Raw genomic sequence first — 21,242 nt, forward strand, 5'->3', positions numbered from 1 at the left:
ATCGGCTCCCGGGATTTCCGGAAGAGGCGGGGCCGGAAGAGGCGGGGATAGATCAAACCGCGACTTCCCGCTGAAAACGCGTGCGCAAACCTGTAAGTAGTTCGCGGGTTCAAAAAGTTGTTAGGCGGCTGTGAATGCTAACTGCTTTGGTATGGGTTAACCTCTCAGGGTTTGTGAACAGTAAGCATACTTTTACGGAAAAGTTACCTAGGGAAATAGGCGTCCCTCCCATCTACTGTAGCCCGTATGACACTTCTTAAGCAGTCATTTAATGACGTTGTCAGCCCACTCCCCAGTCCCCACCCTTGGCGGGCAGCGACCCGCTGGAGGGCAGCAACGGGTTTAGCCGGGAGGTCCGGGTGCCTAGAACAGCATCTCCGATAAAATATAGGAGAAAATGGGAAATCTGCAGCGTTGCAATAGCAGACGCATTTGAACGCCTATATCCCAGGCACTGGGCCACACTCTACAAAGATTCAGTTAAGCCTCACCCAGTGTAAGAGGTTAGTACTATTATCTCCAAAATTAAAATGTAGTCCTGGTATCCCGAGATTCCGCTTTACCGCGAGACGGAACCTAGATTTGAAATCTGGGAACCTAAACTCAGTGCTTCCTGCTTCTGTTTGCAGAGAGGGATGGGTTTGGGGGTTATGAGTAAATTTTGTCCTTTTTTTTTTTCCCTTCCCAAAGCATAAAAGATATATTAGAAATATAGGGGAACTTTCCACTTCAACTTCTTTTTTTTTTTTTTTTTAATTTTAAAGGACCTAGGGTTCGGTGTAAAAGCCTTGAAAATGCACTTGTGATGTTATAAACCTCTTGATGTAGCTGCTGTCTCGCTAGGTGCTGCACTGCTGTTTGTGTCCTTTGAAGCTAAAGAAAACTGGTGTTGAATTCATACTGAGAGGTTTTCTCTAGAATTTTTTAAGTTCAGGTGTAATTGACGTTAGTTTAAGGTATACAGCATAATAGATACTTGTTTATATTGGGAAGTGACCATCTTAAGTCTAGTTAACATCTATCACTATATATTATATAGACAACAGTTTTTTTTCTTGTGATAAGGTCTACTCTATAAGCAACTTTTAAATACGTGATACATTATTAGCTGTAGTCACCATGCTGTACCTTACATCCCCATGACTGACTTATTTTATAACTGGAAATTTGTAGTTTTTGACCCCTCTTCACCAATTTCTTTCAGTCCCTTCCCCCCAGTCCTCACCTGTCAACCACCTGTTTTCTGTATCTGTGAGCTTGTTTTGGGTTTTTTTGTGTTTGTTTTTTTAAGATTACACATATAATGAGATCATATGGTATTTGTCTTTCTCTGTCAGACATGTCATTAAGCATACTGCTTTCACGGTCCATTTATGTTGTCTCATATGGCAAGAGTTTATTCTTTTTTATGCCGAATAGTGTTACATCACATTTTCTTTATCTATTGACGCATTGGATGTTGTAAATAATGCTGCAGAGAACATGGGGATGCAGGTATCTTTTCAAGTTACCTTTTTTCGTTGTCTTCAAGTAAAAACCCAAAAGTAGAATTTCTGGATCTTATACTAATTTTAATTTCTGGAGGAAACTCCATACTCTTTTTCCATAGTGCCTGCACCAGTTTACATTCCCAACAACAGTACATCAGGGTTCCCATTTCTCCACATCTTCACCAACATTTATTAACACTTGTTAATGATAGACATTCCTAACAGGTGTGAGTTGTGGTTTTTTTGTTTCCCTGATGATTAGTGATGGCGAGCACCTTTTCCAGTACCTGTTTGGCCATCTGTATGTCTTCTTTGGAAAAAACCTCTATTCAGATCTGCCTGTTTTTAAAATTCAGTTGTTTGGGGGCTTTTTGTTACTGAGTTGTGTGAATTTTTAGTATGTTTTGGGTATTAACTCTTTACCAGACACATGATTTGCCAAGTATATTTTCCCATTCAGTAGGTTGCCTTTTCATTTTGTTGATGGTTTCACTTTCTGTGCAGAAGATTTTTAGTTTGATGATGTTCAGTTGCTAAGTTGTGTCCAACTCTTTGCTACCCCATGAACTGCAGCACTCCAGGCTCCTCTGTCCTCCACTATCCTGGAATTTGCTCAAATTCATGTCCACCGAGTCAGTGATGCCATCTAACCATCTCATCCTCTGCCGTCCCATTCCCTTTTGCCTTCAGTCTCCTTCACCTGTAAATGACAAATAACACCTTTACAGGGTATCAGAGACTGAGCACCCAATTAACTACAGCTGTTCTTCGTAACTATTTAGAACTGTTTAAGCAGAACATCAATTACTGATGCATTTCCCTTTCAGAGACTTACTGGATTCAACATACTCTTACTTCAGACAAATTCTACTACCCCACATTCCCATATTATAGTAAAAGCTTCCTGTTAAGATCTATTTCGTGGGAATTCTAGCGTTTCCACAGTTAGAGACCCCGGTTCAATCCCTGATTGGGGAACTAAGATAGCAAACGGCTTAGTGAGGCAAAAAAAAAAAAAAAGGTATTTCAAAAGACTAAGCAGTGTGACATTTTAAAAAATTTAAAATAGTTAAGAAATAGAGTAGCATCTATTGAGAGAGGTACTCTGAAGCATTCTCGAAACAAATATATGACCTTGCTTACAAATAGTGGATTTTGTCTTTTCCCCTGAGCTTTGGATCTGCTTTTTGTTAGGAATAATATCACACCTTCACTATTAATAAAAAAAAAAAAAAAATATGGGGTGGGAAGGAGTTTCAAGAGAAAGGGGACATATGTAGACCTATGTCTGATTCATGTTGATGTATGGCAGAAACCAACACAGTATTGTAAAGCAGTTATCCTTCAATTAAAATTAAACAAATTTTTAAAAAACAGATAAACTGTCATTTTGTAACGGAGCAAGATGAGCAGAGTCCTTAGCAGGTAGCCATTGCTGTGCGCTTTATTCTGCTCCCTGTTACTGGGGGACAGGCCTTGCTCAGCCGTCGCTCCCGTGCCTCACTGGGCCACGCCCACGAGCCGTCGCTCCGGCGCCTCACTGGGCCACGCCCACGAGCCGTCGCTCTCGCGTCTCATTGGGCCACGCCCACGAGCCGTCGCTCTCGCGTCTCACTGGGCCACGCCCACGAGCCGTCGCTCCGGTGCCTCACTGGGCCACGCCCACGAGCCGTCGCTCTGGCGCTCACTGGGCCACGCCCACGAGCCGTCGCTCCGGTGCCTCACTGGGCCACGCCCACGAGCAGCCGGCTGTCGGTGAGCGGCTGCAGGTGTCCTGCTCAGCTCTTGGTCAGCCCGCAGTGGGCCCTTCTCGCAAGTAACTGTTGGTGGGGGACCACCAGGGAACCGATTTAGCCAAGGGTGGGTGGTGTGGTGGTCATCAGGTGGAGAGTGAGTGAAGAGGCAGATCCAGGCCTTCTCCTAGAGGCCCTCCAGCTCACCCAGCCTTGGGCCACCAGGTGAGCTGGAGGGCCCAGGGAACAGACTGGGGACTACGTCCTGCAGAACTCCAGAGCTCTCGCTAAGGGCCTCCATTAGCCGTGGCCCAGACCTTGAGGAGCAGTGAACCTCTCCCCCAAGCCTGTCTCTGTGACCTTCTAGCAGTGGCCGTCTGCCTGGGTTGCAGATCTGTGAGACCTGGTGTCCCCATTTGGCAGCCTGAGGAGACTGGGCCTATTGTGGGTTGGGTGAACTCAGGGACCACAGCTGGGCAGGATGTGGGAACCTGGCCCTGAAGGAGCTGCCAGCTGAGATCTACCTCCTCTTAGGCAGGATGGGACCTTGGTGGGTCAAAGTTGTGCCTTGGGACTTTGCCCTTTCTGGTCAGGACCGAGAATAACATTCATCTGATAGAGATTTACAGGAACATCATTACCTGACCATGACCAGACTTCAAGAACAAAGGATCGGACACCAGGAAGTTTGGAGCAACTAGCCAGGCCCCTCCCTCACCTTTTGCTTTGAAAGGGGCTTGCTGAATAAAGGGGCTTGCTGACAGCTTCCAGTAACTTTGGGGTTCTTAGGGCATAAGGCACCCATCTCCTTGTGTCAGTCTGTAATAAACTTTTCTCTGTTCCAGACTCTAACTAGTTTGGGTGTTGATTGGCCTCACTGTGTGTCGTGTACACAAACTTGAGATTTGATAAAAAAAAAAAAAAATTATTAAAAAAAAAATCAGCCTCCAAAAAAAAAAAAAGACAAAAAAGTGTATGTTCACTCAGCTAAGGATGGCTGTTTCATCATGATGTTCCATAGTACCATTTCTGATTTTGTCCCAAAACCATGTTTTTTGTTGAAATGTCTAGAAGAGCATAGTTAATACACAGATACTCTGGGCTTCCCAGGTGGCACGAGTGGTAGACAACCTGCCTACGGTGCAGGAGACCTGGGTTCGATTCCTGGTGGGAAAGATCCCCTGGAGGAGGACATGGCAACCCACTCCAGTATTCTTGCCTGGAGAACCCAATGGATAGAAGAGCCTGGCAGGCTGCGGTCCACAGGGTCACACAGAGTCAGACATGACTGAAGTGCTTTAGCACATATGGTTGTCAAGGAAATTCACTGAATTTGTCAGTTCGTGGCAAATTATTTTTATATTATCTAGTGCTTTTTTTTTTACAATTGCAAAAATCTACTTTTCATTTTTTATTGAAATACATTTGACATGTAACATTGTGTAAATTTAAGATATACAACATCTTGTAATGTATAATTAGATCATTTATGTATTGTAATGATTGCCATTGTAATAATAATTGGGCTTCCAAGGTGGCGCAGTGATAAAAGAATCTGCCTGCCAATGCAGGAGATGCAAGAGACAGGATCCATCCCTGGGTGGGGAAGATTTCCCTGGAGAAGGAAATGGCAACCCACTCCAGTATTCTTGCATGGAAAATTCCATGGATAGAGGAGCCTGGCGGGCTGCAGTCCATGGGGTTGCAAAGAACCAGACACAACTGAGCACACATGGACGTAGTAATAATTAGCACCTGTATCACATTTCATAATTATTTCTTTTTTTTTTTTTAATTTTATTTTTTAAGTTAATTTCTATTGGACAACAGTTGCTTTACAATGTTGTATTAGTGTCTACCATACAGCAAAGTGAATCAGCTATACCTATATCTCCTCTTTTTTTGGATTCCCTCCCCATTTAGGTCACCACAGACCACTGAGGCGGGTTCCCTGAGTTACATAATGGTGGTGGTGGTTTAGTCGCTAAGTCGCGTCCGACTCTTGTGATCCCATGGACTGTAGCCTGCCTGGCTCCACTGTCCATGGGATTCTCCAGGCAAGATCTTTTTACTAGTTGGAGTAATCAAGTTCTAGTCTCTTAGCAAGTTTGACATTTATGATACAGTGTGTGTGTGCTGCGCACTCAGTCGTGTCTGACTCTACATCCCTATGAACTGTAGCCCACCAGACTCCTCTGTTCATGGGATTTCCCGGACAAGAATACTGGAATGGGCTGCCATTTCCTTCTCCAGGGGATCTTCCTGACCCAGGGATTGAACCTATGTCTCCTGCGTCCTCTGCGTTGGCAGGTAAACTCTTTACCACTGAGCCACCTGGGAAGCTCCTTAGAGTACAGTACTGTTGTCTATATTCATTGTACTGTGCATTATATCTCTTATTTATACTTGTTGCATGTAGTAAACTTAACATCTGTCGGGTCCTCCCACCTCCCATGCCCAAGTAACCACCATAACACGCTTGAGTTTTACAAGTTTGGATTCAGTCACGTTTGACTCTTTGCAACCCCATGGACTGCAGGACACCAGGCTTCCCTGTCCTTCACCAACTCCTGGAGCTTGCTCAAACTCATGTCCATTGAGTCAATGATGCCATCCAACCATCTCATCCTCTGTCGTCCCTTTCTCCTCCTGCCTTCAATCTTTCCCAGCATCAGAGTGTTTTCTAGTGAGTCAGTTCTTCGCATCAGGTAGCCAAAGTATTGGAGCATTAGCATCAGTCCTTCCAGTGAGTATTCAGGACTGATTTCCTTTAGGATTGACTGGTTTGATCTCCTTTCAGTCCAGGGGACCCTCAAGAGTTTTCTCCAACACCACAGTTCAAGAGTATCAATTCTTCGGTGCTCAGCTTTCTTTATGGTCCAACTCTCACATCCACACATGACTACTGGAAAACCATAGCTTTGACTATTACAGACCTTTGTCAGCAAAGTAATGTCTCTGCTTTTTAATATGCTGTCTAGGTTAGTCATAGCTTTTCTTCAAAGGAGCAAGCATCTTTTAATTTCATGGCTGCAGTCACCATCTGCAGTGATTTGGGAGCCCAAGAAAATAAAGTCTCTCACTGTTTCCATTGTTTCCCCATCTATTTGCTATGAAGTGATGGGACCAGATTCCATGATCTTAGTTTTTTATTGGTGAGTTTTAAGCCAGCTTTTTCACTCTCCTGTTTTACTCTCATCAAGAGGTTCTTTAGTTACTCTTCATTTTCTGCCATAAGGGTGGTGTCACCTGCATATCTGAGGTTGATATTTCTCCTAGCAGTCTTGATTCCAGCTTGTGCTTCATCCATCCTGGCATTTTGCATGATGTACTTTGTATAGGGTTAAATTAGCAGAGTGACAGTATACAGCCTTGACGTACCCCTTTCCCAATTTGGAACCAGCCCATTGTTCCATGTCCGGTTCTAACGATTGCTTCTTGACCTGCACTCAGATTTCTCAGGAGGCAGGTCAAGTGGTCTGGTATTCCTATCTCTTTAAGAATTTTCCACAGTTTGTTGTCAAAGGCTTTACCATAGTCAATGAAGCAGAATTAGATGTTTTTCTGGAATTTTCTTGCTTTTTCTATGATCCAACAGATGTTGGCAGTTTGACCTCTGGTTCCTCTGCCTTTTCTAAATCCAGCTTGAACATCTGGAAGTTCCTGGTTCAAGTACTGTTGAAGCCTAGCTTGGAGAATTTTGAGCATTACTTTGCTAGCATGTGAGATGAGTGCAATTGTGTGGTAGTTTGAGCATTCTTTAGCATTGCCTTTCTTTGGGACTGGAATGAAAACCGACATTTTCCAGTCCTGTGGCCACTGCTGAGTTTTCCAGATTTGCTAGCATATTGAGTGCAGAATTTTCACAACATCATCTTTTAGGATTTGAAATAGCTCAGCTGGAATTCCATCACCTCCACTAGCTTTGTTCATAGTGATGCTTCCTAAGGCCCACTTGACTTAGCACTCCAGGTTGTCTGGTTCTAGGTGAGTGGTCACACCATCGTGGTTATCTGGGTCATTAAGATCTTTTTTGTATAGTTCTTCTGTGTATTCTTGCCACCTCTTCTTAATAACTTCTGCTTCTGTGAGGTCCATACTGTTTCTGTCCTTTATTGTGCCCATCTTTGCATGAAATGTTCCCTTGGTGTCTCTGATTTTCTCGAAGAGATCTCTAGTCTTTCCCATTCTATTATTTTCCTCTCTTTCTTTGCAATGTTTACTTAGGAAGGCTTTCTTATTTCTCCTTGCTATTCTTTGGAACACTGCATTCAGATGGGTATATAAGTTACATCAGACAGAACTTGTCTAACTTACCTCACTTAACAAAATATGCTCAAGGTTTATCCATGTTGTCTCAAATGGCAGGATTTTATTCCTTGTTAATAATTGAATAGTATTTCATCGTGATTATATATAACATGTTTTCTTTGTCCATTCATTGGTTGGTGGACTCTTGTCTTGCTATTGTAAATAATGCTGCAATGAACATGTGGGTTAGGTATCTTTTCAAGGTAGTATTTTCATTATATTCAGATAGATTTCTTTGTCTTGCCTAATTATTCTAGCTAGGGCTTCCAATACTATATTGAATAAGAATAATGAGAGTAGACATCCTTGTCTTACTCCTGATCTTAGAAGAAAAGCTTTCTTTCTCCAGTGAAAATATCTTAACTGTTTGTTATTCATGATCTTCATTATGTTTAGGTATGTTCCTTCTGCATCCCGTCTGCTAGGGTTTTTTTTTAATCACAAAAGGATGTTGTCTTTTGTCAAACAGCTTTTCTGCATCTATTGAGATGATCATGTGATTTTTATCTTTTATTAATGCGTATTAAATTTATTGATTTATGTATGTTGAACCATTCTTACATATGAGGCATAAATGCCACTTGGTCATGGTATACAATTCTTAAGGGTTCTTGAATGCAGTTTGCTGATACTTTATTGAGATTTTCTACTCCTGTATTCATCAGGGATCCTGATCTGTTGTTTTCATTTCTTGTGTCCTTATCTGGCTTTGGTTTCGGGTTAATGCTGGCCTAAGAGTTTGAGAAGGGTTGATGACAATGATTCTTCGGTAGAATTCTCCAGTGTAGCCATCTTGTCCTCTGGTTTTCTCTGTGAGGTTATTATTGGCCTGCTCATATTGTCTGTTTCTTCCTGGTTCAGTCCCCTGTTTAAAATTTAGGTTTTATATTGGAGTGTAGTTGTTCAAGGATGTCGTACTAGTTCCAGGTGTCCTGCAAAGTGGTTCAGTTCTGCATATACATGTATCTGTTGTTTTTCAGATTCTTTTCCCATTTAGATTATCAGAGTATTGACCAGATTTCCCTGTGCTATACACAGTAGGTCTTTGTTGGTTATCTATTTTAAATATAGAAGTGTGTATGTCAGTCCCAAACTCCCAATTTATCCCTCCCCTTTGGTAACCATAAATTTGTTTTCCAGTCTGTGAGTCTGTTTGTTTTGTAAATGGGTTCATTTCTATAACTTTTTTTTTTTGCTTCTACCTATAAGTAACAATGCATTTGGAGTGACTATTGATAAGGACACACTATTGCTATCTTGTCACTTGCCTTGTTTTTTTTTTATCTTTTTCCTGTTTATACCTTTGTAAAGTGGTAGTTTTCCTTAGTGGCTTGCTCAGTCTACTCCGCATTTTTTCTTTATGTTTCTCGCCTCTGGTTTTTTTGCTTTGTGGTGTTGGTAGTTGTTGAGTCACCAAGTCGTGTCCCAACTCTCTGTGACCCCATGGGTTGCAGCACACCAGCCGCCTCTGTCCTCAACCATCTCCTGGAGTTTGCTCAAACTCACGTCCATTGCGTCCAGTGATGTTGTCTAACCATCTCATCCTCTGCCACCCCCTCCCCCTTTTGCCTTCAATCTTCCCCAGCATCAGGGTCTTTTCCAGAGTTAGTGCTTCACATCAGGTGGCCAACGTATTGGAGCTTCAGCTTCAGCATGTCTTTCCAATGAATATTCAGGGTGATTTTTTTTAGAATTGACTATTTTGATATCCTTGCTGTCTAAGGAACTCTCAAGAGTCTTCTCCAAGTTTGAAAGCATCAGTTCTTCGGCACTCAGCCTTCTTTATGGTCCAACTCTCACATCCACACATGACTACTGGACAAACCGTGCTTTGACTATGAGGACCTTTGTTGGCAAAGTGATGTCTCTTTTTAATATGCTGTCTAGGTTTGTCATAACTTTTCTTCCAAGGAGCAGGCATCTCTTAATTTCATGGCTACAGTCAGCATCTGCAATGGTTTTGGAGCCCAAGAAGATAGAAATTGTTACTGCTTCCACTTTTCCCCTTCTATTTGCCATAAAGTGATGGGACCAGATGCCATCTTAGTTTTTTGTATGTTGAGTTTCAAGCCAGGTTTTTCACTCACCTCTTCCGTTGTAGCTTTCATACTACATCTCATAAGTAAAATAGTCCTTTTCATGTTGATAGCATCTTATTTTCATTCTCCTGTAATGGTTCAACACTTTTTACACCTCCCCTTTTATACTTTTGATGTCACAGTTTGCCTCTTTTTATGTGTACTTTCATTTGTTTCTGTGTCACTAGTTAGCATCATTTTATTTCAACTTAAGAACTCCTTTTAGCATTTCCTGTAAAGCAGGTTTTGTGTGTCTGGGAAAGCTTTTATTTCTCCTTCATAACTGAAGGTCAGCTTGGCTGGATAAAGTATTCTTGGCCGGCCATATTTATCTTCCACAGTTTGAATATGTCATTCCACTTTGTCCTGGCCTGTAGAATTTCTGCTGGGAAATCCACTGATAGCCTTGCAAGCATTCATTTGTAAGTTACTTTTTCTCCCCACTGTTGCCTTTATTATTATTTTTTTAATGACTTTTGATGTAATTGGAGGTCTTTTGGCATTGAGATAATAGGGTGTCCTATTGGGCTTTTAGGTCGTTTCCTCCCTGGCTTGGGAGTCTCGGCTATTTCTTTAAATACACACTCTCTGCTGCTCCCCTCTCCCTTTCTGCTCCTTTGGATAGACCATTATTCTCACTCACATTTGTTTTTCTCATCTCATCACGTATGCGAATTCTCTTAGGTTTTCTTCACTTTTTAAGAATCAAGTTGCTAATTCTCTCCCAGATTTCATCTGCCTGACTCCCTAAGCTTTCTACATATTCTTGATCTCATTCGTTGAATTCTTCAGCTGAAGAATTTGGTTCATTTTGAAAATTCAATATATTTGGTAAATAACATCTATATTTGGTAAATGACTGCCTAAGCGTCCTTGTACCTTCATCACAGCTGTTGCTAATTTTTATCAGATTACAGTATTCTGTGCCTGTGGATTCAGTTGCTGAAGAATTACTAGTTTTTCTCTTTGGGATACCATGTCACCGTGATTTTTCCGTTTGGTAAAATGTGCCTCTGCCACCGAGTTTGAAGTAACACACTTCTTACTAGTTGTTAGATGTTCCAGTTCAACACTGACTGTTAGAAGCCTTTCTTTTGTTCTCCACAAGGTGGCGGCATAGCTCAATTTTTGGTTTCTCTACCTGAGCTGGTTCTAGGGCCATGCTGGGCAGAGCCTGTTAAAAAAGTCAGCCTAGAAAAAGCAGGCGGCAGGGTGGGCACGTGTGGGCTTAGCACCTGTGGCTGTCCACAGCAGGCGGGGACCCTCCACTGCGGCAAGCCCCGCAGAGGGCCGCGCGCAGACCTCCGGCTGAAACCCGAGGCAGACAGGGAGTGAGACCCTTCGGTGCCCTTTGCTCTCGTCTCCCCAGCCCACTCCCACTAGTGGCTCCTGAGGACTTAGTGCTGCTGCCGAGAAACGGGTTCCTCCCGCCGTGCCCAGCCAGGCAGCCACTTCAAGACCTCCAGGGAGGCGGCCGTGGTCACTGGCGGAGGAAGCCTCTTCGGCCTCCAAACTGGTTCCTGTCCCCGCACCGTGTGCCTGGCTCCCCACAGACGCACTTCCCGCCCCTCCCCAGCAGGTGGGGTGAGGCAGGCTCACAACTCTGGGGACCGCGGTCCTGCTAAGGTCTCCCCACCTGCGTTCTTTTCGGTAGAAGTCTTTTGCATGTTGCGGTGTAGTGTCCAGAGAAACTTTTGTTCAGTTATGACTGACTCGCGGTCGGACCCAGGGCCCCTGCATTGCAGGCAGCCTACTGTCTGAGCCACCACGGAAGCCCATGAACAGTTAGTTGTAACTAAAAGAAGAAAAGGAGCAGCTCACACTGCCATCGTGCCATCGCCTGCTCCTCTGCTTTTCATCTGCACATGTCAGTTAGGTTATGATAACCAGTAATTTAAAATTTCCATACCTGGAGATTGAGTGCTGTTCTTGAGACCCTAAGTTAGTTGAATGAAGTAAAAGGAGGATTCCAGGTCAAACACAGTTTATGTAGGAAGGATGGCCTGTGGACTGCAGTACACCAGCGGGTTGTGTGGGCTGGGAGGGTATTCCTGGTTTTCAGCAGAGTAAATAGTCCCTTTCAAACCTGTTTCTTGGCATGCTGAAACAAGTATCCTCAGCATGGTGACAGCAGTTTCTAGTGCTTTTGTTTAATTCCTCCCACAAATGATTGCCAGCTAAATGAAAAGCATGGTGCTAGGTTCTGGGAGTATGTGTTAAATTACCATCACATAGCCTTGTATTTCTTAGTGCTTTTATTTCATTTCTTTTGACATAACTAAATGTCAGAAAGTACATACATACAAAACTCCAGACCCCTTCCTAGACTGGTGTTAGTATCGGCGAGTCTCTGGTGTCTCAGGCTGAGTTGTCCGATGTGTGTCTAAAGTGCATCCTCGCAGCTAATCAGCAGCAGCATTTGTTTGTCTATAAATCCTTAAGAAATACTCAGACAACAGGTTGAAAAGTCACCATAAAAAGCAAAGCGTGATCTAGATATATTTTTCCTTAATCATCCAAGACAGACACATGCATGAATTAGTTTATAAGTATATAAGTATACAAGAAATATACAAAAAAATAGCAATATAAAAAAGTTCATACAGCAACGAGAAAGAGGGGTCTTTCTCTGCTATTAATATTAAATATGGCAAAGGTGTATAATATAAAAAGGTGTAGATTCCTAGATATCTTTGGAGCCACAGGGGAGAATCCCTGATGGAGGCCAGTGTGTGATGACATAATGAGGTCTGTGATTTTCAACAAAGCTGGAGTTTTACAAGTTTTCAGAAGGCACTGCTTTGGAGAAATCACCAACACAAATGATGAAAATGTTCTTTTGTTATTGAAACTGTCAATTCATGGCTTCTTGCGCCTAAAATGAAAACCAGCATTTAGTGTTGAATTTTGCAATGGATACTCTAGAAGGGCTTTTTGCGAGAATTCCTGTTTTATCATGGGAAAAGTTAAAGTCCTTCTAAGAAAGCAAATAAAATATGCTTATGTAGTATTTAATTAGACTTCCCATCTTTATCTTGTTACACTGATTTTCCAGATTGCCTAAGGAGTACATACGTATGTCAGAAATGGACACATGGACCTGTATAGTTAGATATTCGAAAAAAGGGGGCTTAAAATTGTAAAAGAATGGGCCAGACTCTGGGGTGTGTTTTTCCCTACCACAAATTTCACCATTCTGTTTTATTTTAATGAACACTTCTTGCTATAACAAGAGGGAGGTTAGGAAAGAATGAATTATGTGAGGAGCTGTCACCCCTGACCCCAGCCTCCCCTCCTTACAGGTGATCTCCCTTAGGCCTCTGAAAGCTTTATGAGCACTCGGCAAATTAGGAACAAGAGTGAGTGTTCTTACAGCTCTAACTGCTCTCATCCAACCCCCCAGGGGTCTCAGCACTGTTACTGCCTACTGTAGTCTGCCAGTAAGGCCACGATATTCCAGAGGGTAAAGAGAAACCACAGAGATCCTCTTAAAAAAAAAAAAAAGTGGATGTAGGGACAAGGGGGGTGGGGAGAAAAGACAGAGAAAGACCACACTTGGTCAGTACTCACTTGGGTTGTGCGTGGTGCTGGTACCCAGGCCCCAGCTGAGAGCCTGCTCTCATCTCTACAGCCACGGAGCACTGGGGAGAAAACCACAGAGAGGAAAGCTGTGAGGCACGATGGTCTTTAGAGACCATCCAGGTAATCTCATTTTCTATCAGAAAGACTTCTTGAGAAAGTTAGTGGTAAAAGCTGGAGCCTGGCCCCCACCGTCCCACACTCTTTATTCAAATCTGTCCCCAGGAATAACAGTTCTGCTCCTGAGAGGACAGACCAGCTTGATGGACATTCTTGTTCTTCTAGGGTGATGCTGTCTTCCTTGATTCTTGGGCACAGTCCCACTACACTAAAAACAGGGGCTTCAAACTGAAGAGCTCCATCAGTAAGACCAGAGCAGAAATACAAATACCTCCTCTGATTTGGCTCCAGGCGGCACTGGCCACGTGAGATCAGACTTTGGCTGTTTGTTTCAAAGAGCATGAAAAGCTATAGCCGCGGGGCTTAATATATGACAGCCCTACAAATATTTAACTCCTACCCTTGTTTCTACATCCGTCCATTCAGACTCCGTTCCATCTGGTTGGGCAGGTGCTACTGTGGATGATCTTCGTTTTCGGCTACAGAAAAAGGGAACAACGCAACAGTTATTTTTTACATCTAAGAACAGGAAAAATATTAGAAATAGAGAAATACCATATATACTCCTTCAGAGAATTAATGACACGTTTTTACAGGCTAGTCTGTTCCTCAAGAATGAGCAGCTAAGAAAATTACAGCCCTCTAAAGAAAGCAATTTGATTATCACTCACCTAGTTGGTGATTCTTGTTTTAACGTCTCTATTTCAGTAAACTGGACGGATTGTCCTCCACCCCTTGTTTTATAAACATCACCCTACAGCCAGGAGAAAAGATCACCATTACACTTTTATACATCCAAATGATATACATACATACATATTTCAAACTGATTTTAAGACTTTTATGAAAATTCCCATCCACAAAACCAGATGGTGCTTGGACTGCTGGGTCTATACCTTAAAATACTTTAAAGATTTGTGTACATATGTCTCACTAAACAAAAGAAGTCCAATGCAGTGTAATTAACAGCATTCTTATTTGCAGAAAATAACATTCCTTTTTATTCAACCAGTAATTTAAAAACTACACTAAAGATCAAGCAATCTAGCAAATTTCTAAATGTTCTAAGGCAATATACTTTCCTCTGTGGATGTTCCCCTTCTCTCATACACAAGTGACAGTACAATCTTTTTTATTTTTTTGGCCGTTAGGTACAGCTCGTGAGATCTTAGTTCCCAGACCAGGAATTGAACCTGGGTCCTTGGCAGTGACAGCACAGAGTCCTAACCACTGGACTGCCAAGGAATTCCCTCGAATGACAGTACTCTTAAGCAACGGCAGGAGTTCTTTGTTTGATTTAAAACAAAATGCACATTAATTAAAAGTATGTATCTGGAGTTCCTCTAACAGATTTAGCTCCAATTTAACAGATTTTAACCCAAGGAGTAACTTTTCTAACAAACAAAAAGGTTTTATCAAATACCCATTTATCTTCTAGTTGACACTGCCTATGTGTCATCAAAGGAACAGAAGAGTAAATGGTTTTTTGTTTTTTGAATATTTCCTTCTCTTGTGTAAACTTTTTACCTTAATTAGCTTAGTTTCAATCTCCCCATCGGAGGCTAGTTCCTGGTGTGTCAGCATGTACTTCTCACACTTAGCTAGTGCCTTTTCATTTGCAACAGACACAGTGATGGCACGGGGGACATGTGGCTGCATGACTGTCTCAGTTTGCAGGTTAGTGGCAGGCTTATGATCTACCCATCTGTCTCCCGCAGAGCGTGAGCGTCTGTGTCGCAGACGAATTGGTGGTGCATTCTGATCGGATTGAGAGAGGAATCAAGAGACAAGCATAACCCAGAATTAATCTGAGGGTACTGTTAGAAGTGCAGCAGTTTTGGCTACTTTAGTTGGTGACGGTATGAAAACAAATGCGTGAACCTTTTCAAAAGCTATGTTACTCAAGCAATTTAAATGTTCTCTTTGTATGTAAACGCAAAACCAACAAACATCTTTTAAACTCCAGTTTATGTATGTATTATATATTCTACTAGAGATCTTCCCTTTCAACAAAGAGTGGAAGGGAAAGTTCTGGTAAGGCTGCTAGTCTTTCCTGCATAGGTGGTGTTTAGGACAAATAATTCATTTTTGCATTCTTGATCAAAAACCAGTATTTGTTCCTGCTATTGTGAAGTAATCTGTTAGGTCCACAACTATGTTAAAAGCTTCAAAAAGATCAATAAACGTCCTAAACATATCATAGGCCTCTAAACAAAAGTGAAAATACTCCTATTAAAAAAATACACCTCTCCCCCCAGCAAAAGCTGATGGAGCTGTATAGTACATACATGCTAAAAAACATAAGGTATTTTAAGAACCTTGTGTATAAAATGATTAGAAGAATGTAAATAAAGTACTTCTGCATACTTTAAAAAAATCTCAAAACATAGCTTTATGAAAAATTCACAAACATCTCATAAAGGTTCCAAGAACCAGATAAAGAATACACTATCAAATCAGTCTCTATCATGCAATATAAAACTAGATACTTCCAGTAAAATGTTATATAAATTTAGAAAAGTTAAGTTTAGCACATTCAACCTAAGGGGGGGGGGGGGAATCACATACAGAACATAGTTAATAGTTTCTTTGTAACTTTGCAAAGTTTTTGTTTGCACAACTGAAAGCAAATGAAACGGTCTGTCACAGGCCAAATCCTTCCAAATGGGTCAAGTGTGGACACCTAATTTAAAATGTGTATCTGGAGAACTGAGGCATTTCCCCTGTACAATTATAAGAAACAAATGCACCAGTGACAAAATCATGACACCGAAACATGGGCAACAGCCTTTGCCACTCAGGATACCCAAGCCTCACAACAAGCAGGAAATGTCCCATTCTTAAAACGGCTTAATGCTGAACAAGGAAGAAAGAGGTTCTCACAACCTACCATTTAGCAAAGGTGATAGTTTTCTCAAACACATTTAGCAATAGACATTGTGAAACAAACTTTGGAAGATGACTGTCCTTACACTCTACTGTCATTTATGAAATAAACATTTAAGTTTTCTTCCTCACTGAAGTATGTAAATTGAGTCCAAGTGACATAATTTTTGACCAACAAACCTAGATGTGTATTCTGCTGCACTTCTAAAAAGATTTTGATTTCAAATGAAGAAGTTAAAGGATCTCTAGTAAATTCTCTTAAATATCTCTTAGCCAAATTAGATACTACGTTAATGTTGACCAGGCATAAGTAGGCCTTGAATAGTTTTCAGTCTATAAATTTGCATGAAATAAGGAGGATTTATTAGAGTTGATCAGAAAGACCAATCACCATATAATTTGCTCCCCAAAAAGGTTTAAAGCAAAATCTGCAGAGTAAAGAGCTTAAGCGACTTTAGACTTATCTGTTGCCTTTAACCTTGTAATTCATCATCATCCCTTAATAATCAGGAATGCAGGCCACCTAAATGAAATATTTTCTATACCCTAAATTATACAATAAGAAAATCTAAAGCAAATATTTACTATAAGATTAAATTATTTAGAAGAAAAATTCTTAGATATATTAAAATTTTACTAAATGTAGATTCACAATATTAACTTTGTTAACTTACTCAGATTCAGAGGAAAATTTTACCTTAATCTTTAAGAAGAAAATATAAACATGAATTTGTTTAAACAACCTTGAATGAGGCAGAGCCCTTCTAAGTTGAGACAAAGCCCTTGAGATTAACAGCGATTAATTGGCCATGTAAATCTTCCTTCAGCAGTTATAAAACAACTGGCCTGGGCTCCTCAAAAAATGAAAATAAAAAAAGGGGGAGTACTACTTTATATTAAAAAGATTAAAGAGATAATAACCACATATAATGTATTCACCTTGATAGGACCAAGGTTTGAAAAACGAACAGCCATTACTGGGACACCACTGACTTTCTCAGGTGTGATGAAGATTGTGGTTATGTATGTAGGACACAAAGTCTATGGCTTACTGTCAAAGGCTGAAGGAGAAAAATATTTACATGTCTATTGTTTAAAATAAAAGTCCAGGAAAGCAGTTTTAAAAATGGAAATTAAAAAAAAGTAAAAAATCCAATTTGAGGAAGAAAAGCCAAAAGAAAAGAATGGAAAATGTGTTCTAAGACAGTCACTGATTTTGTGGATGCTCATCAGTTCATGCAGCTGAGGAGCACGTGTTCACTGAACATGAGGCACTGTCTGTGCCAAATGCGGCTAGGCTTTTTTCAGATGAAGAGCTAGGCCTCAGTTTCAGGGTGATTTGATCTTTCGAACTAACAGAAAAATCAGACCTTGCTTATATTAGAGCTCACCCATCATTCCGGTGAACTTTCAGAACCGAGTTATAGAAACACACAACAGTAAAATCTATTGCTACAATGCTTTAAAGTGATAACTGGCACTAACCCTGCTGCAGCGATCCTCTTCTACTCCTATCTCATTTCTGAACGAAGGAACCACCTCCCTGCCTTCATTCCAGTACATCCCTCGCCTTCTGTCTGACACGATACAAGTTTTACTTTGTCCTGGCTCCTGCTGCCTACGCCTCGCAATAGATGTGACATTGAGAGGTGTGTTGTACGGAGGAATTTTCTGCTCCCATTCCGAAATACAGGAAGCTACAGAAATGCTGCTGCAAGAGTTAGAGCGCCTATGTAGCTGTTGACTCATGAGTTGCTGGCCGTTGGAAATCTGAGCAATATAGTTACTAGAAAGCTAAAAAAATTGAAGAGAAATTAATGAGCAGGAGTTGAAAAACTGAGAAACAATTCATTACTTTGCTATAATTTTAGCTCATGAAGACATAATTCTTTTATAACTTTTTAAGACATAATTTTTGTACTGAATTACTAATTTTACACTAAATTTGTGTTTATACTAAATTTTTTAAGTATAAATAGAAATTTGAGAAATATAATAAATTTAAAACAAAAAATTTGATTCTCATAGAAATAGTCAGCTAATCTGAACAAATCTTCTCTATGACTTTGAAGTTATTACACAACTAGAGACAACTTACAGGTACAGGTGATGGAGAAACAGATCTTTGGGTAACTTTTTCACGATCCCGCTCCCGAGAGGGTCTCTCTGGCTTTTCAGCTTTGGGCTCAGTAACGATCGCCTTCAGTTGTTTCAGTTTCTCGTCTTTCACCCAGAGTTTATTTTGCATCTCCAGCTGTTTGGCTGCCACTCGACGCTCCTGAAGGTTTATGAATGGCAATAAGTAGTCTAATTCAGTTACACCAAACCAACTGCACCGGTTCACCTGAACGGTTTATTTCCTAAAGATGACAGTTCTTCATAACGCTAATTAATTTGCTGTGACTTGTAAGGGCAGAGGAAAGAAGTAAAAGGGACTGAGTAGTGGCCGCTGTTGCCACCACCACTAAAACGCTGTGTGTGTCTCATTCAGTCGTGTCTGACTCTTCGAGACCCCACGAACTACAGCCTGCCAGGCTCCTCTGTCCATGAAATTCTCCAGGCAAGAATACTGGAGTGGGTTGCCATTCCGGATCCAGGGAATCTTCCCGATCCAGGGACTGAACCCAGATGTCCCGCATTGCAGGCAGATTCTTCACCATCTGAGCCACCAGGGACCCCAGTGCAAGCCACTCAGAATCCTGTAGTTAAGAAATCAGTCACCCACGAGATGGATACTGTAGGAATGACACTCACGCATTCTTTCTCCCACTTCATGGTTGTTTCTGTCACCATGCCTTGCAGCCTGGCTTCTAGTCTACGTTTGTCAGAAAACTGTCGCTGAAGTTTTTGATTCTGGGTTTCAAGCTCCTGTTGCAGATTGCGCTTATCTTCCTCATAGATGGTCGTTGTTTTCTCTAAAATCTCAACCTGGGAATGTAGACCATTATGGTCAACATTTGATGTGTAAACATTTCAAGTAGCTTTAAAATAATCTCTCTCTCTTTAAAATAATCTCTCTTATAATCTGCCTATGCAAGCATAGTTATGGAAAGAAGAATCATGAAGAAAACCTTTTCCTCTAAAATTTCATCTGAATGCCCATCTCTGTTCTTAGAAATGAGGACTTTTAAACAAGCTCCTCACTGAAAGATGAAATTTGATTTCATGTGAAAATTACTGTTCCCTAAAATTTTGTTTTTATAAAGGCCACTTTCAGAATGGAGAACACTGTATTGTTTGAGACTAGCTTCTGTTTAGAATGAATCATGTATCCCCTAAATTATCCTCAGTAGTAAGTCAAAAAGCAATTTATAATCAAAACTAAAACACCAGAACATTCTCATCAATTGGTAAGGTCTGTCTCAAAAAGAGTATTCTATCTACCCTTTTATTGCCATTCATTAATAGTTCCTCTGTATGGGGAATGGGATGAAGATTAGCAAATAACCAAGTGATAACTCCCAAGGAAGCAGCAGCTGCAGGTCCGTATAGTAGAACAGCTAAATCAGACCAGTGTTAAATGTCCAGCACATACATCCATTATAATAATCCCCAAACCAACCTTATATTCTAAAGTTTTGTTTTTCTTCTCCAGTCGTTCTATTTCCAGTTTCTGTCCTGAGATCACCTTTTCTTTTTCATTTAGTTTTCCTTGAATATAGTTTTCTTTATTTAAAACAGCATTGTCAAATTCTTGCAACAAAGCCTTAAAATTAATAGCTGAAACAAAAGCATGCAGGCCAAGTTTACTCCAATTCCAAAATAACTGGTGAAGTCAACTTTTATAACTGATATTTATATAAAATGAAGCTCTTTAGCAAATACCCCTTTAAAAGTCTATAAGCAGAAAACAAGTCTGGAAGGACATCAAGAGTTTGATTCTCAAATCCACAAGAGACACTTTTGTTACTGAAAAAACACTTAGGTCTTTCATTTTGCACTATAGCATAAATAATTTCTTGAGAACAAATGCAGAAACAGAAGTAACACTAGCCTTAGGGACAGTTAATTCAAGCTGAAATCCCTATGCACCATTCACTAGTCATGTGACGTAGGCAAGTTATTTGTTTCTGAGCATGTTTCTTCATTTTAAAATGGAGATTTAAGTACCATTTTTCTCACATTTTTCTTACAATGGTGATAAGAATACATACATTCAATAAGCACTTCCTATGTACCAGGATGTCATACATGATTTTCAAACATCATCTCATTTATCCTTATATTTAACACCCTTCCTCTGAGGCAGGAACAGTTATAATCCCATTTTGCAGACAGGGAAACTAGAAATAAAGGATTAAGTAATTTTCTCAAAGATACAGTTATTATGATATAATACATGCTAAATGCCTTGCATATAAATAACTAGTAGGAGCTAAGAAGTAGCTCTTGTCCCTTTCATCATGACTATTAGTGTTTAAAGGGGATAAATTCACATCCACTTTGATCTTCTGCTTTATATCCTTAGGATATAAAATGATGCCTTTGGGGGGATACTAAGTTCAGAGACAAAATAATCCTTCCTTGAAGATGCTGTCCCAACACAAAACTCCTGCAAATTTCTCATGTTAAAATAACTATAAACAGTTTGCCCTTACACTGCTTGTTAAACTCATCAATCATCATTTGTCGTAGGTGATGTCGTCTCTCTAATGCTTCAATCAGCCTGGGAAGAGTCTGCTCGTCATTGACATCCAGAAGTTCGCAGGATGGCAGAGGTGGGAAACTTTGTAAAACCACTTCTGAAACCAGCGGTTCTGTATGGAGTTGTTTAAAAAAAAAGTCACACAGGAGAGAAAGTGTTATTCAAACAAGTTTAACACTGGTAAGAGCCCCAGTCCAGTTAACAGTGTACTTTGTTGGGCTCATCATATTTCCTTAAAAATGAGATGAGTTGTAAAGAAGAAAAAAATGTCAGAGTATATAATAAAAGAAATGTGATGTATACTTTGGTTCAGACTTTTTTTGCTCTTGTTTGTTGAGGGGAAAGAAAGTGAACAGTTTTCTTAAGTGAAATAGATTTTAAAAAAGAGAGAGACAGAGAC

At 40.7% G+C, this 21,242-nt stretch overlaps 1 protein-coding gene and 1 long non-coding RNA gene across 5 annotated transcripts in view; one reads left to right on the plus strand and one right to left on the minus strand.

Moving 5' to 3' along the window:
* Positions 1-38: 38 nt before the first annotated feature.
* On the plus strand, positions 39-21,144 carry LOC133066666 (uncharacterized). Its single transcript, XR_009695188.1, has 3 exons — positions 39-92; positions 5,405-5,533; positions 20,833-21,144. It is a non-coding gene; the product is annotated as an uncharacterized LOC133066666 (long non-coding RNA).
* Positions 11,835-21,242, minus strand: part of KIF23 (kinesin family member 23) — a 43,363-nt gene continuing 33,955 nt past the window's right edge. The window contains exons 15-24 of one of the 4 annotated variants that reach the window (XM_061157973.1): positions 20,796-20,954; positions 19,760-19,917; positions 18,952-19,125; positions 18,296-18,475; positions 17,683-17,991; positions 14,839-15,069; positions 13,983-14,065; positions 13,712-13,790; positions 13,183-13,253; positions 11,835-12,487 (exon numbers count right to left, since the gene is read on the minus strand). In XM_061157973.1, the coding sequence (XP_061013956.1) occupies positions 12,472-12,487; positions 13,183-13,253; positions 13,712-13,790; positions 13,983-14,065; positions 14,839-15,069; positions 17,683-17,991; positions 18,296-18,475; positions 18,952-19,125; positions 19,760-19,917; positions 20,796-20,954 (1,460 nt within the window). In that variant the 3' untranslated portion in view covers positions 11,835-12,471. The remainder of the gene's footprint in view (positions 12,488-13,182; positions 13,254-13,711; positions 13,791-13,982; positions 14,066-14,838; positions 15,070-17,682; positions 17,992-18,295; positions 18,476-18,951; positions 19,126-19,759; positions 19,918-20,795; positions 20,955-21,242) is intronic. The other 3 variants (XM_061157974.1, XM_061157975.1, XM_061157976.1) reach the window with 3 other exon arrangements.

This window comes from Dama dama, chromosome 12 (genome assembly GCF_033118175.1).
Source record: "Dama dama isolate Ldn47 chromosome 12, ASM3311817v1, whole genome shotgun sequence".
Lineage (NCBI taxonomy): Eukaryota > Metazoa > Chordata > Mammalia > Artiodactyla > Cervidae > Dama > Dama dama.